Here is a 15,859-nt window from a genome sequence, read left to right as displayed (position 1 = left end):
TCCAAGAAGTTAAGCGACATAACAAGGAGAGGTGAGAATTGGAATTTGAAGTCAGGTCTTCCTGATTCCAAGATATCTGAGACACCACACTACTGCTGTACAGTAAATAAACACTTAGGAACATGTTCATCCTCCCTAGTAATAAAAGAAATGCAAATAAATATCTGTGAAATAGAACCTTCTATCTACAGGTATTTGGGAGAAATGAATAAAAACAGTAAAACCTACTCTTGATGGGACAATGGGTAAATAGACACGTTCATATGATGTTGGTGTCTTTGTAAAGTGATGTTATTTTTTTTCGAGGGATAGCACAGGGTCATATCAGCTGGTCTAGGAGTCTCCCTCTTGAGAATATATCCCAAGAAAGTCATTTAAAAAAACAAGAAAGAAATGGGACTGTTTACAAGGATGTTGTAGTGAATTAAAAAAAAAATAAACAACAAACTAGTGGTCAAAAACCTAGCATTATCACTACAAGCAAAGCAGGGCAGATACTCTGTAGGATAAGAAAGGAGTAGCTTTTTTCAGTTACCCTAAAATGAGCATCTTCTCACTCTGAGAACACCTTTATACACCTCAGTGTATAAAAGCAGAAAGAACCCATGCTTTGGGGGCAGTATTTCCAATCTGGCTTTTATTACTATAAACTTGACTGTGTTAACAGAAGGGAGAGGAAGAGAACCAAATGACATCTGTGTAGCAAAGTAGTACAACTCTGGGGATTCTGTGATTAACTTTTATATTGTATTTATTTCTGTTACCCTATATTGAATGTGTGCCATTGGAGCATCTCCTGTAAATTTTGGATGTGCTGAAAGATGCTGGAGGTGCCACATTTACCAGAAGGCTAGACAGTGATGATGCTTATCTCGCAATAGCTTTATCCTTTCCCAACACCTCCCAAGACCCTCCTTATTATCCTGGTATTTTCCCTTTGGCAGAGGTTTTGGGTCCATGATAGAATGGTTAGGGAATGTATAAACACAGTATGGCCCTAAATATGGCAGCCGCCCTATTATTACAAAGAATCAGAGAGATACAAAGAATATGCAGTGTCAGGCTGTTTAATTTGATGATTTTTAGAGAGTCCTTTGTAAGGGGTGGGGATTGTTATGGCATTTTTTGGAGAGTGTTTTTTTATGTCCAAAAAAAAGTCAGTCAGCAATTCCTGACTCCTGTGTTCAAGGGGCTGGGAGATATAAGTACAAATAATGAAACAGTCCCCACTCACAAGGAATCCACATTCTAATGGGAGAAACAAGTACATGTAATATATATATGCACATATATATCACAAATAAACTAATAAATAGAAATATATGAAATGTAGTTAAATATGAGGTAGTTTGAAAGTGAGAGCACTAGTGGTTGGAGGAATCAGAGAAGGTGTCATGTACTAATTGGTACATGAACATCAATTTAAAGGAAGTAAAGGAATTGTAGGAATTGAGTGAACCACACAGACTCCATCTTGTGACTCAATTCTGAATCTAACTCAGCTCCCTTTCTGTTCAGTTATGGGACTAATCTAGTTTCTGTCTTGTGAGAAAACTTTATCACATTGTTTGAACCTAGCCTCGTGAGTCTGGGAAACTGGATCACCTCTGACTGGGAAAATCCCAATTCTTTCCTCTAGTTAGAAATCAGATTACCTAATTTTGTATCCCAGTTAGTTGTTTTCTTTTAATTAATTAGTCTTATTTGATTAGTTTTTAATATATAAAAATCTGTCTCACTTTGTATTCAGGGTCTTTGGACTGACTGGGGAGTCCATTGACCCATTTATAATGTCTGTTTTGCTAATAAATTATATAACTCAGATGGTTTCCTCAGAAGACAGGGACCATGCGACAGGCATAAGTAGGGAGTACATTCCAAGCATGTGGGATGGTTAGTGCAAAGGCAAAGATAGAAGATGGAGTTTCATAAGTGGGAAACAGAAGGCCAATTTAACTTCATGAAAAAGTACAGGTAAAGAAAGTAGAGTCTGAAGATGTTGGAAAGATGTGTTGGGACCAGGGTGCGAAAAACTTTAAAGGGGAAAGTCAGCCCCAAGATACATTATTAGGGAAGTCTCAGACTAGGGCCAGCCTCACTCATAATTCTTATGTCTTCCCTCAGCTCTGCCTGCTCCCCAGGTGCCTGCCCTTCATTCCAAGGCAGTGAGCCCAGGAGATCAGGCAATGGCAGCTGTTTTCCCAGTGACATCCAGGTGTCAGGTAAGCTGCCCTTTCTGAGGTCCCATTACTGCTACCCCAATATGACCTCATCTTCACCCGAGCCTGTAACTTTCCTACCTAGCAAACACCATACAGGGCTTTGAGCTCCCACATCTACATTCCCAGGGGCCTGGACCTCTCTTCTTAGATGAGAGAATCTGTATTAATATCTCCTTGGTTCCTTCAGCCTTCTCACTCAGATTTTTATCCTTCTCCCATAGGTCTAGAGACCATAAGAGTTAACTGGTAGAAGCCTAGTTTCTTCATATCCTAACCACCTCCTTTGGATGATTGTATTTATCCTTAGCCATATTAGTAAAGGAGCCCAGAGACTCTTAACCTTGGCTCTATGAACTTGTTTTAAAAATATACATATTTTAATAACTCTTATTTCATTGTAATTTTTTCATTTGTAATGCTATGTATTTTATTTTATATATTTAAGGTTATTATTCTGAGAAGGGGTCTGTAGACCTCACCAAACTGTCAAAGAGATACATGTCACAAAAAAAGTTAAGACCCCTGGTCTGGCCATGTCCCAGAAGATCTCACACCTTTAACTCAAAGCCCAGGCAGTTTGGAATCATTTGAATGACACTGAAAGCCCCTATATCCCCAGATTGGTATGAGGCTTCAAGACACCTCAGCTGTGATTCCTTAGACATCAGAATGACCATGGAAGAAGTTACGCTTCCCCTGTGGTCCATCTCCTTGAATACAGTATTCTTCAGAGGAGCTCTAAAGGAACAAATGGAGTAGGCACTGGGGGTTGGGGGGAGTTGTTAGCCTCCTGGACATCACCAAAAGATTATGGAAATAAAAGAAACATTTCAGGGTTATCTCAGTATTCTGGACCTATGAACTCGGACATTCCCCCAAACCCTCTTGGGCCTAGTTGTATATTGAGCCACTGCCTCCTCCCAGGGCAAAGAAGCTATGCCCTCTGGGAGGAAGGAGGAATTCTTTTTATCTTTCCCAAGTTTTACTATTTCAGTATTTGAGCTATCCCAAGTTTAGTTTCCGGGGTTTGCTGAGCAATCCTGTCCCCAATTCTTTGTGGTTTATAAACTCTGATCATAACTCTACTTGTTCTTTGTGGGGATCACCAAGTCATCATCCTTTTAATGTTTAGGTTTATGTGGCCAGCGTTGGGAAGGCTGAGTGTTTTTTGCTAAGGCTCTCTACCTATTAGATTGTGATGATTAAATCAACTAACTACCTGACAGAGATGATATTCTTCCCCAGCATAGCACCTCACACATCATGAACATTCAATAAAAGTATAGCTCAACAAAGCAAATCTTTCTGCTAGCTTAATCTTTTTAATATTTGTTGAAATAACAATGATAGAAAATTATTTCCTATGTGGGTTGGAGCTCAGAGCAGGGCTTCCTGTCTTGGTCTTGGTAGTCCAGATACTTCTTACCCCATCCTCTAACATATACCAGAGCTGGGATAATGATGTTCTAAGGCAGCATGTGTTCCCCATCCTCCATTCTGGCATAAAATGGTTAATAGGGAAACTGGAATAAGCTCCTCTGCTCAGCCACCAAATATTATTAGTAGAAGGATAGCATGGTCTAGTGCAGGAGTGGCAAACCCCCTTAATAAAAGGATTTGTTCTATGAAGTTTGAATTCAGTCAAAGAGCCACACTTGAGGACCTAGAGAGCCACATGTGGCCTCAAGGCGGCAGGTTTCCTACTTGTTTCCTACTCTATCTAGTGGATAGAGAACTGAACTTGGAATCAAGAAGGCCTGTGTTCAAATCCTCCCTCAGACTCTTAATAACTGTGTGACCCTGGACAAAACCCTTAACCTCCCTGGGCTTTAGTTTCCTCATCAGTAAACTAAGGAAACTGGACTCTGACCTCTAACCCTCTTCCAGCTCTAAATCCATGATCCCGTGATCTCTGAATTTAGATTCACATCTTGGCCTCCAGATTTATGCTACTTTTTTTACATTGGGCAAGTTGTTTAATCTCTTTCAGTTTCCTCATCTGCAAATATGGGAGTTGGATTTGTTATCATCTATGACCCTAGGCATAAAATATAAGCACTTTTCCTATAGAAGTAAATGAACAGTATTTAAGGTGTGGACGATTAAAGATCTGATGCTGAAGAGTACAAGTTGGTGAACCAGTATTTCCCAGAATATATTTAGTGGAATATGAATTCCTTGAAGTTGGGATTATTTCATCTTGTCTTTGTATCCTCAGCACAGAACACAGGGCCTTGTGTACATAATAGATATTTCATAAATGCTTGTTGAATTGAATGCTATCTTGAGACCAGGGATCTTATTTTCCTATCTCCTTTAGTGCTGGGCACAATGTTTTGTACCCAGTGGACACTTAATAAAACAATCTTTCTGTTCATTTTAAAAAATATTTTTGATAGCTCTTTTTTGATACAATTGATTTCCTTTGCAATACTGTGTATTTTATTTTATGCTTTTAAATATATTATTCTGAGGGTCCATGACACAGACAAAAATTAAGAATGGCTGCTCTGAGTCAAGAAAAATTGGGAAGGAACACATGAAAGCTCTGAACACAAAATTATTTTCCACCTAAATCAAGATAAAAATGAAGACCAGGTTTTATAGTAAGTAAAGGAGAAATCATAAGAGAATCATAGAAATCTTTGCTGAATACAAGAAAAAGATAGGTCAGACTCAATCTGAAAGTAAGTGAAAATAAGAATTGAGGGAATTACTCTCTCTAGTCTTCTGAGGTGAGAATATGTATTAAAACTTTTAAAGGGTATAGCCACCTTCCTCACTTTGGATGAGAAAGGAGTTTGGAGCTATGGAGATAAGGCATTTGCCATATTACATACTACTTCTTCTCTTTTTGACTTTTTCCTTTAGACTTTCAAAAATTATGCACAGCATTTTGATGTAGAGTTTTGGAAGTTCTTGAATCTATAACTCTTTAACTGCTTAATCAGAGGTGTATATAAGGCCTTTTTTTGTGTCATTGACATCCTTGGGATATATATGTGTGTATATATATATATATAATATATGTGTGTGTTTCTCTATATATGTATATATAATGGAATAATATGTAATAGAATTATATATGTATATGTGTATGTATGTAGGCATGTATACATTTTTTTTTATCTTTCAGAATGGAGTGATATGCTAATAAAGAGGTATTTTTTCTTTTCAAAATGTTTTCAAACAAAATCTGTGGTCTAAATCTATAAATTCTTTGACTACACGATCAGTCTCTACAGGGTGCCATGTTGTATCATTCTGTTTAGTTAGAGTCTTCTTGCTAGTGATCTCCTCAGCTCTTGTGGAGTCAGTTATCATCTATATGCAGACATATAGATCTCTTTTATCTAGTCCTAACCTCTCTCCTGACTTCCACTCTCCCATTTCCAGCTGCCTATTGGACATTTTGAACTGGATGTCCCATAGACACTCTCATTCTCACTTCCCACATACCCATTCTGTTTCCATGTCCTATCATTTCCAACCTTCACAACATTTCTCATTTACAACTTCTTCTGTCCTTAGACATAGCTGCTGCCCTAGTATAAGTCCCTATCACCCCTGTCCTGGACTATCACAGTAACCTTCTGCTTTTTCTCTCTTGTCTTGAGTCCTCCCCAAACTAGTCCATCCACTCCACTACTAAAGTACAGATCTGACCAGCTTACTATCCTCTTTGTAAATCTCTACCAATTCCCTGTAAAACCCTTTGTTTGGAATTTTAAGCCTTTCACAGCCTGGCCTCTTTCCACCTCTCTAGTCTTAAACTCTACTCCCTTCAATGTATTCTACAATCCAACAACACTGGTCTTGCTGTTCTTTGCACAGGACACTTGTACCTGTTCACTGTTTGTCCCCCATACCTGGAATGCCCTCACTCCTCCACACCTCCTGGCTCCTCTGGCTTCCTTCAGGTCACAGCTCAAATCCTACTTTCTTCTATAAAAAAATCTTTCCCCCTTTGTTCTATGAGATTGCCTCCAATTTACACTGTATCTGTCTTGTTTGTTGGGGCAGCTAGGTGTAGCAGCAAGCACCCCAGCGTCCCCAGGGTGTCTGCCAACACAGGTTCTTGGATCTGCTTTGATAGAGGAAAGCAACTCAAAATTGGTTAACAAGCTTACTTTAATCAGTCAAATATGTTTCGTATACCTAGTTCAGAGGAAAAAGGTCAGCACCCCGAACTTCAGAATATACAGACAGAATTATCAAGACAGAGAAACAGATCAAGTAGACAGATTTCCAAACTGTCCAACCATCACATCCATACCAAATCAACATCTGGGTTTTTCAAGGGGGGGGGGAGTGGATCTCAACAACCAATGGCTTCCCAGAGTCTCATCTGATCAAATCACAGAACACTTCTCAAAGTGAGCCCCCAAAACAAAGCTACACATCAAGGCTTACATAGCCTTCTCCTGGCTCTGAGAATGTAACAACCTTATTGACTCACTGGCCAATCAAGAAGTATCTACTGAAAAACAAGCCTCCCACCCCAGGCTCCAGGTGCACTTTAGCCTAGGGGCAGGGAAGATCTTTAAATTTGCATTTCCATTACACTAGGTAGTGCAGTAAATAGAGCATGTGGCCTAGAGTAAGAAAGACTCATCTTACTGAGTTCAAATCTTGCCTCATACACTTTCTAACTGTGTGACACTGGACAAATAATTAACCCTGTTTGCCTCAGTTCAGAGAAGGTGCTGTGCTCTGTGAGCAGAGCAGAATTGAAACAGCTCAAAGGAATGCAGGATGCATAGACTTGGAAAATCCACCCCAAAAGTTCACACGGACTATTGGTGCCTGACCTGTGGTAGAGAATTCTGAGCTCGAATTGGTCCTATCAGCCACACTCAGACACATTGAAATTTGACTCTAACATAGTGATGTCATTTTGGTCCTCTTTGAGAACGAAAGACAACAACCAACTTGTAAAATGAATTGGAGAAGAAAATGGCAAACCACTCCAGTACTTTTGTCAAGAAAACCCCAAATGTATTAGACATGACTGAAAAATGATCGAACAATGATCTTGTTTGTATATAGTTGTTTGCAGGTTGTCTTCCCCATTAGAATGTGAATTTCTTGAGGGCAGGGAATGTTTTTGCCTTTTTTTATATCCTCCGAACTTAGAACAGTGCTAGGCACATAGTATAGGCTTAATAAATGCTTATTGATTGACTGATTGATAGAGCCCTGGCCTTGAAGTCAGGAAGACCTAGGTTCAGATCCTGTTCTTCAACACTTACGAACTGTATGGTCCTGGGCAAGACATTTAAATCTTCAGTTTCTCAGTTTCTTCCCCTGTAAAATGAGGGAATTGGAACTCTGAGGTCCTTTCCAGCTCTAAATCTATGATCTATGAAAATATTAATTAGATAGCTAGATTGTTGTCTCACTTGAATATCATGTTCTTGTTTTTTTTTTTCAGCTTGTGCTGTTTTTAATGACTTTTAAAAAATTTTTTTATAGATAGAGGATACTTGACTCTTACTTAACCATTCCTGAATAAGTTTAATAGTTTAGACTGTATTCAAATTCAGACACATAGTGGTACCTACCCAAATTCTCCATTTGGTGAAAATAAATATCATTTATCAACACAGTGCTCTACTTCCCCTTGTGCTGTCCCTTTCCTGAGTTTACCAACTCTGCCAATTTTCGCTGAAGGGTGGAGGAGTGGGATTATCCTTGGAGCAATAGAATTTACTATTTCAGGAGTCCCTGACCTTCGAGGATGTGGCTGTGTATTTCATGCAGAAGGAATGGAAACATCTGGACTCTTGCCAGAAGAACCTCTATAGGAATGTGATGCTGGAGAATTATGGGAATATGACGTTGCTGAGTAAGGACTTGCTTCAGAATCTTCCTTCTTCCCCCAAAGACCTTCCACCCTCCTTGGGTTATATTTTTGCAATTTCTGAAGTACTTTGATGAACTGTGCCTCATGAATAAGAGCTTCCTTATCTCTTTTGGACCTAGAGATAAGTTATTCCTGTTCTGTGTCCTCAGGTAACTGATCTGATCCCAGGAAAGAGATAAATGGAGAGTTTCCTTAGGTGTCTCAAAGGCAGCCTCTTCCCCATTCTCTGAGTTTCCTATGGGAGATTCTGCCGTATTCCATGTAGATCCTAGGTTTTTAGTGATAATAATATTGTTGTTTTCCTTCTTTGTGGTCCTATGAGGGAGGGATAAATGAATTGTTCTGGGCTAAGTTCCTCAACTCTTTTACTATAGTGTTTTAGTTTATTCAGTATTTTAGTTCCTGTTTACCTTTCTGGAGGATGTTCCCTTCAGAACCCTGCCCATTCCCATCTGCCTTCCGATCTAGCCTCTCTAGATATTCCTTATCTTCTTACATACTTTCTATATGTATAGGGGTCATCACCAAGCCCTGAGGTAACTTTGAAGTCTCAGAACAAACCATCATATCTTATTTCTTTGCCTGTAAGCAGAATTCCCAGTCTCCAAACCTGAGCAGATCTCCCAGCTGGAGCTAGGGGAAGAGCCATGGGTCCTGGATCTACAAGGAACTGAGGACCAAGATACCCCAAAAGGCTTTAACTCAGGTGAGGGAGAGAATAGGTACTGGGATCTATAGTGTCCACATTATCTTCAAAAATTTTCAACCTTGGGAAGAGGACTTTGCTGTGGAAGAGGGTTTTAAATGAGACTAAGGGTCACTGTACTGAAGTAGCTTTGGATAATAGTGCTTGAGGCAGAAGAAAGTAGATAAGAGTGAAAGAAAGAATGAAGGAAATGAGAATGTCCAGGGGACCCCAGGATAGGGCTAGGAATAAGAGTTAAGATCTTGAGCAATGAAAAGCCACTACTGATATCTGTAAGGAAGTCCTTACTGGGAAAGGGTGATTCTAGAAATCACTGCAGACATAGCTGGTAAGGAATGTGTACAATCCCATGAAACAGGTCATAATAATTCAGAAAGTTGATACACAGTGATTTGATATTTCTTAATATACATATGAGTTTTCAGAATTATTCCTGGAGGAAGTGCGAGATAGGAAGGGATAGATAAGGGTAATGTTTTTGAGAGAGTAGATGGGATTTAGTAACTCATTCATTGAACAAAGTAGCTGTTCACATATTGATGAGTGTAAAGGAGAGTGTGGAAGGATGATAAACAGGCATATTATTGCCATTTTAAATATGAATTGATGGTGAAAGGTGTAGTCCAAGGTGTCTTGGACAGAGAAAAACAAACTGATCTCTGGGGTATTTGCTAGATACAGAGATATAGATATATAACGCTACTCATAATAATAACTCATGTTTACATAATACTTTAAGAATTACAAAGTTCTTTCTTCATAACCTCCTATAAGGAAATGTAGGGAGGGGTTATCTCCATTTTATGGATGAGCAAACTGAGGCTCAGAGCAGGCAACTTTCAGAGAGTTGCAGCTATAATGTAGCAGAGGTAAAATTTGAACTCAAGTCTTACAAGTTCATGTCAAGTGTTCCTTCCATTCCACCACAGTGCTACATTCATCTGAGCAGAAGTTAATAACATTTTGTGGGCTTATGATTTGTAGTATAAAAAGTAAGGGACTTGGGGGCGGCTAGGTGGTGCAGTGAGCAAAGCACTGGCCCGGAGTCAGGAAGACAGGGAGTCAGGAAGACCCGAGTTAGGTTCCGGCCTCAGACACTTAACACCCACACAAAAAAACAAGCCGTGTAACCTTGGGCAAGTTATTTAACCCCAATTGACCTTCAAAAGGCAAAAAAAAAAAAGTAAAGGACTAAGTTTAGGGAATTTGGGGTATATGGAAGGAGCGGCCCTGAAAGGCTCATCATTAAAGGAATATTGGATTTGGATTTGGAGTCAGATGGTCTGGATTTGCATCCTAATTCTGCTTTTTTCCTATGTGAACTTGGACAAGTTCTTTTACCTCTCTAGTATCAGTTTTATCATCTGTAAAATGGGGGTGGATTAGACCCTGGGTGTGGAACCTGCAGTTTCAAGGCCACATGTGGCCCTCTAGGTCCTCAAGTGCAAATCCAGAGATCAGAAGGAGGAACTGCAGATTTAAGCTTAACTTATAGAAATACTTCCTAACTATTAGAGTTACCCAGAAGTGGAATGGGCTGCCTCAGGAAGCAATTAGTTCCCTTCCATTTTCAAGTGGAGTTTGTATGACAGCTTGTTGGAGATGTTGCAGAATAGGTTCTGGAAGGAGCTAGCATAGACAGCTTCTGAGTTTCTTTGCACCTTTGAGAATCTGTGATTCTGAAATGATTCTTAGGAATTGTACCACACAAAAGGTGGTTTCACAGTTACTAGGAATGTCTGGGGAATGATATTGGGAGGAAAGAAAGGGACCACTGGTCTGGGGCAGGTAGGTGGCACAGTGAATAGAGCACTGGGCCTGGAATCAGGAGGACCTGAGTTTGAATCTGGCCTCAGACACTTGACACTACTAGCCATGTGACCTTGGGCAAGTCACTTAAACTCATTTGCCCTGCTTTCCCCCCTCCAAAAAGCAAAAAAAGAAAGAAAGAAAGAAAGAAAACCACTGTCTCTGTGATTCTCCTCACATAACTTCTATTGGAATATTCCTTAATGTTTCCCAGGAATAGCCTAGTGATGTGAGTACCCTTGAGCCTGGCATAGAGACATATGCTTTTCCTTGCTTTTGTGGGATCTCACTCCATGTGCCACCTTCATGAACTGCTTTGCCTTAAGCAGTTTAATCTACCTACACAGTCACTTTTCTCACTACTTGCCTGAATGCCCCACCCATCCACTCTCCGTCCTGAAAGTTTCTGTCTTGGTCCTTATCATTATCTTCATTCTTCTTTTTTCTCCTCATTTTCACCTTTTCTAACTCACCTGTTTTGTTGTGAGCTGTTCCTTTTCATAGTGGAGTAGAAATAATGATATTATTATTTCTTAGGTTATACTCCTAATTAATGGTTATTAAAGTCGTCTAGTTAGGAATTAATTTCAGTGATAATGGTCTTACTAATTTTCTTTCTGTTTTAATATTTTAGATTTTGAAATAAAGATTGAGAACAAACAGTCTAATGAGAAAGATGAAACTTTAGAAGGTGAACAATCCCATGAAACAATGTTAGGAATTTTCCTAGGGGATATTCCTCAGGAACCTGATTTTGAAGAAGATTGGGAATCTGAGAGATGACTACAGAGACAGAGAAACTGTGTGGAGATTTCAAAGAAATCCTTTTCACAGGAGAGAGATTGGAAAGTGCTGATGACCCACAAAAACCCTCCTATAGGAGAACAGCTGCAAAAATGTAAGGAATTTGGGGGAAATTTCCATCTTAACTTAAACTTTGTTATGCAAAAAAGCAATACTATAGGAGCCAGAACCCCTAGATGTGAAACCTGTGGGAAAAGCTTATCCAACATCAAAAAATTAATACTGGAGAAAAACCTTATGTATGTGATAAACATGGGAAAAACTTTGGTCGTAGCTCACAGCTCCCTAGACATCAGAGAATTCACACTGGAGAAAAACCTTATAAATGTAATAAATGTTCCAAAGGCTTCAGTTGGAACTCAAACTTTATTCAGCATCTGAGAACTCACACTGGAGAGAAACCCTATGAATGTAATAACTGTGGGAAAGGCTTCAATTGTAGCTCACATCTTGCTCAGCATCAGAGGATCCATACAGGAGAGAAACCTTAGAGATGTCATGAATGTGGGAAAGGCTTCAGTTCAAGCTCCCATCTTACTCAGCATCAAAGGGTCCATACAAGTGAGAAACCCTATAGATGTGAGGAATGTGGCAAAACCTTCAGTCAGAGCTCACACCTTATTCTACACCAGAGAATTCATACAGGAGAAAAACCCTATGAATGTAGCGCATGTGGGAAAGACTTCATTTGTAGTTCACATCTTGCTCAACATCAGAGAATTCATACTGGAGAGAAACCTTATGGTTGTGAAGAATGTGGTAAAACTTTTTGCCAGAATTCACGACTTACTCAACATCAGAGAACTCACAATATTGGAGAGAAACTCTATAAATGTAGTGAATGTGGCAAAGGCTTCAGTCAGAGCTCACACCTTATCATCAGAGAATTCATACAGGAGAAAAACTCTATGAGTGTGCTCAGTGTGGGAAAGCCTTCAGTTGAAGCTCAAACTTTATTTGACACCAGATAACTCTTACTGGACAGAAACCCTATAAAGGTCAACACTGTGGAAAAACTTTTATTCAGGTCTCTCAACTTAAAACCTATCAAAGAGTTCACACAAAAAATTTATAGTAGTAGAAAAACTTGAGCCATAATGATTGAAAATATGTTGTCAGAGCTCACTCTACTCACCATGAAAGAAGCAGCATGGTGTAGTGAAGAGATTTGGACTTGGAGGCAGAAGAGACCCAGGTTTAAGTCCCACCTGTGACATGTGCTAGTTCTATAACCATGGGAAAGTCACTTGACCTCTCTGACCCTCTTTCATCATCCTTCAAATGGGGGACATTAGTACTTATTAAGTGGGGTTTTTGTGAGGATCCCATGAGATAAGGTTGTGTAAGGTGTTTGTTTAGCAAACCTTAAAGCACTCTAAAAATATCAGTTAATATTATTATTGCAAGAGAATTAATAGATTCACAGAATCTGATTTATAGCATTTTAGAGGTCACCTGATCCAGCCCCCTCATTTCACACATAAAACAAATGCTGTGAATATAATGAATACTGGCAAGTCTTCACTAATTATTTCAGTCTTTATTCAGTAGCACGGTGATTGCAGCAGAGAGTAATCCAGGTATTATAATAAATGTGGGAAAAAATTTAGTTAACCTTGGTAAATCTATATACATTTAAATGCTTATTGTATTGAATTGAAGCATAGTGCTCAGAGGCTTTCAGAGTGGTAAAGGCCTTAATGTATAATATAGTCCTGGCTAGTGAATATCAAAGCCAGGAATCTCTTTGGGATTCCTGACTCAAGTCAGACATCAAGTCTTGATGCTTGGGATTCCTGACTCAAGTCTTGATGCTGAGTCCAGCATCCTTTTCACACTCTGAAGGAGCAGTTCTTGTGTTGTTTTGAAAATTGAAACCAAAAATAATAAAAGGCTGACTTCAGGCCAGGACATAAAAACAACTATTTGAAAGGCCTCTGTACATTGAAGATGTCCTTTGTTAAAATGAGACTTCTATTGTTGTACAATTTATTTATGACCTGGGAACTTTATTTCTAGTCTGTAGCAACCAGACACCAAGATGAGGAAGCGGCTAGGAACCATGTCATTCATATTTGGAACAGTTGAAGGAGCTGGAAATGTTTAGAATGGAGAAAAAAAGTATGTAGAATGGAGAAAAAAAGTATGATCACTTTAAAGTATGAAGGTTTTGTTTTGCTTTGTTTTGCTTTTTGGAGGGGGGAAGGTAGGGCAATCGGGGTTAAGTGACTTGCCCAAAGTCACACAGCTAGTATGTATTAAGTGGCTGAGGTCACATTTGAATTCAGGTCCTCCTGACTCCAGGGCTGGTGCTCTATTCACTGTGCCACCTAAGTATGAAGGTTTTTTATGTGGAAGAGAAAATGGATTTCATGTTGCTCCAGAGAGCAAAGGTAGGACCAGAGAAATGTTAGAAGGATTTCAGCCCAATATAAACTAGAACTGTCTAACAAGTAGCATTTTTCATCAGTGAAATTGTGATGAATTCACTAGTGAAATTGTAATGAGTTCACTGTCACTGGAAGCGTTAAAGCTGAGGCTGTATAATCTTTCAGGGCTTCTGTAAAAATGCTTCCCAAGTTGGACTAAGCTTGCTTCCAACATGGAGATTCAGTCAGTCACCTAGCCAAGTCAACAAATATTTATTAAGGGCCTATTGTGTGCCAGACACTATGCAAAGTGCTGGGGATACAAATACAAAAACAGTCTTTGCCTTCAGAGAACTTAGAATCTAAAGGGTAGGAAGACAACCCACAAAGGGAATCTGAAAAGGGGATGGAAGGAAGAAGGAGAGAGAAGGCACTTGACTCAGGGGAATGATGAGGAACATCAGAGAAGTGCAGCCAGGTATGGAATGAAGAGCCTACTATGTGCTAGCTGCTGTGCTAAGTGCAGGGATTTGATTCTGTAGAAATCAAATAGGACTTTTGTTCTCTAGTTCCTTCGAACAAGTCAATGGAGAGCCTGAGCTGTGTCAGTATCTTTGATGCTTTGGAGGACCTGTTATTTCATTAGTGTAGGTACTTTTTTTTTTTTTTTTGCTTTTTGGAAGGGGAAAGGTAGGGCAATTGGGGCTAATGACTTGCCCAAGATCACATGGCTAGTTTTTGTGTTAAATGTCTGAGGTAGGATTTGAAGTCAGGTCCTCCTAAGTCCAGGGCTGGTGCTCTATTCATCGCACCACCTAGCCGCCCCATGTAGGTACTTTTTTCACCGACAGACTGTAACCCTGTTGTGTTTGAGGAGTTACTATGGTGAAAAAATTCTTTGTAATGATCAACCCAGTGTTGATGAGCTGTCTACCTATAGTTAAGTTTATCCCCAAATCACAAGCTCTCTGGGGCTTCAGTTAAAGCTTTCCCAGCTTAATAGGACATACCAAAAGTTCCACCTCACTGACATGACCTTTGAGAAATCAGGATGAGGGATTTGAAGATTTCAATATTCTCTCCAATACTAACAATACGTTAATGACATGGCATTTGTAATGTTAACCAAAAAACAGTATTACAAGCCCATGAGACATTGTGTTACAGCTAGATTTATTACAAGAGATTACAAGATTTATTATCAACATGCCCATGGAACCCAAAGCCAGAGCAAAGAGTTCACAATCCTTACAGATGTTTGTATACTTATAACAGTATGCAAAAGGAGGTGGTACCAGAAATCTCCAACCAAAGGGGAAGTGGCATGGGTGGAGGAAAGATGCAATAAAGGTGGGTAAAGGACAAAACTTCTCCTGAAGGGGAGGAGCAAGGCAATGACAAAAGCCACATTCTTTTCCCTTGGGATTTGCTAGCTAGACCATGAAGACAGGAGGTTCAGCTTATCTGCAAGTGCCCCAGTACACAAGTTGTATCTCAGCCTAGTGTAGATTGACTGGCATCTGCCTTGACTCCCAAAGACACAGGGAGTCCAGCTTGAGGTGTAAATAACAAATTGTATCAGTTCAGGGTAAGGGACTTCATCCTTGACACATTCAGGGTCTCCTGCATATTCTGAGTCTAGTGTTTTTGGAAAATATGGCAATTCCAAGAGACAAGTTCAGGGGACTCCTTAATGTTCTTTAACAGTGATGAGCTTCATTTGACTACCTACCTTTCTGAGGAAGTTTCTGAAATTTGTCTAATTGTGTCTAATTGTTGAAGGAATGAATGTCTTCTCTCTCTTTTTTTTCTTTTTTTGGGGGGGGTAGGGCAATTGGGGTTAAGTGACTTGCCCCAGGTCACATGGCTAGTAAGTGTTAAGTGTCTGAGGCTGAATTTGAACTGAGGTCATCCTGACTCCAGGGTAGGTGCTCTGTTCACTGTGCCACCTAGCTGCCCCTGAATGTCTTCTCTTAAGGTAATGTTAATCCTCTGTCAGTAGGGAAGATTTTTGGGAAGAGGGTACTTAGCCTAAAAATCACACTTTCTACTGGTAAAAACCAGTACTCAAGGTAAATTTGTA

At 39.6% G+C, this 15,859-nt stretch overlaps 1 protein-coding gene across 1 annotated transcript; it reads left to right on the top strand.

Annotated features, from left to right (window-relative positions):
• The first annotated feature begins 241 nt into the window (after nucleotides 1–241).
• On the top strand, nucleotides 242–13,462 carry LOC138167970 (zinc finger protein 3-like). The gene is given in 3 exon segments (XM_069096950.1): nucleotides 242–245; nucleotides 2,125–2,222; nucleotides 11,605–13,462. Coding segments are annotated over 3 exon segments (876 nt in total). The 3' UTR covers nucleotides 12,379–13,462.
• Nucleotides 13,463–15,859: the final 2,397 nt, after the last annotated feature.

This window comes from Petaurus breviceps, unplaced genomic scaffold (assembly GCF_028583685.1).
Source record: "Petaurus breviceps papuanus isolate PSGF00001 unplaced genomic scaffold, PetGlider_PUasm1.0 339, whole genome shotgun sequence".
In the NCBI taxonomy this organism is placed as follows: domain Eukaryota; kingdom Metazoa; phylum Chordata; class Mammalia; order Diprotodontia; family Petauridae; genus Petaurus; species Petaurus breviceps.
Note: the sequence above shows the minus strand (reverse complement) of the source record. Positions and strands in the feature narration are given on the sequence as shown.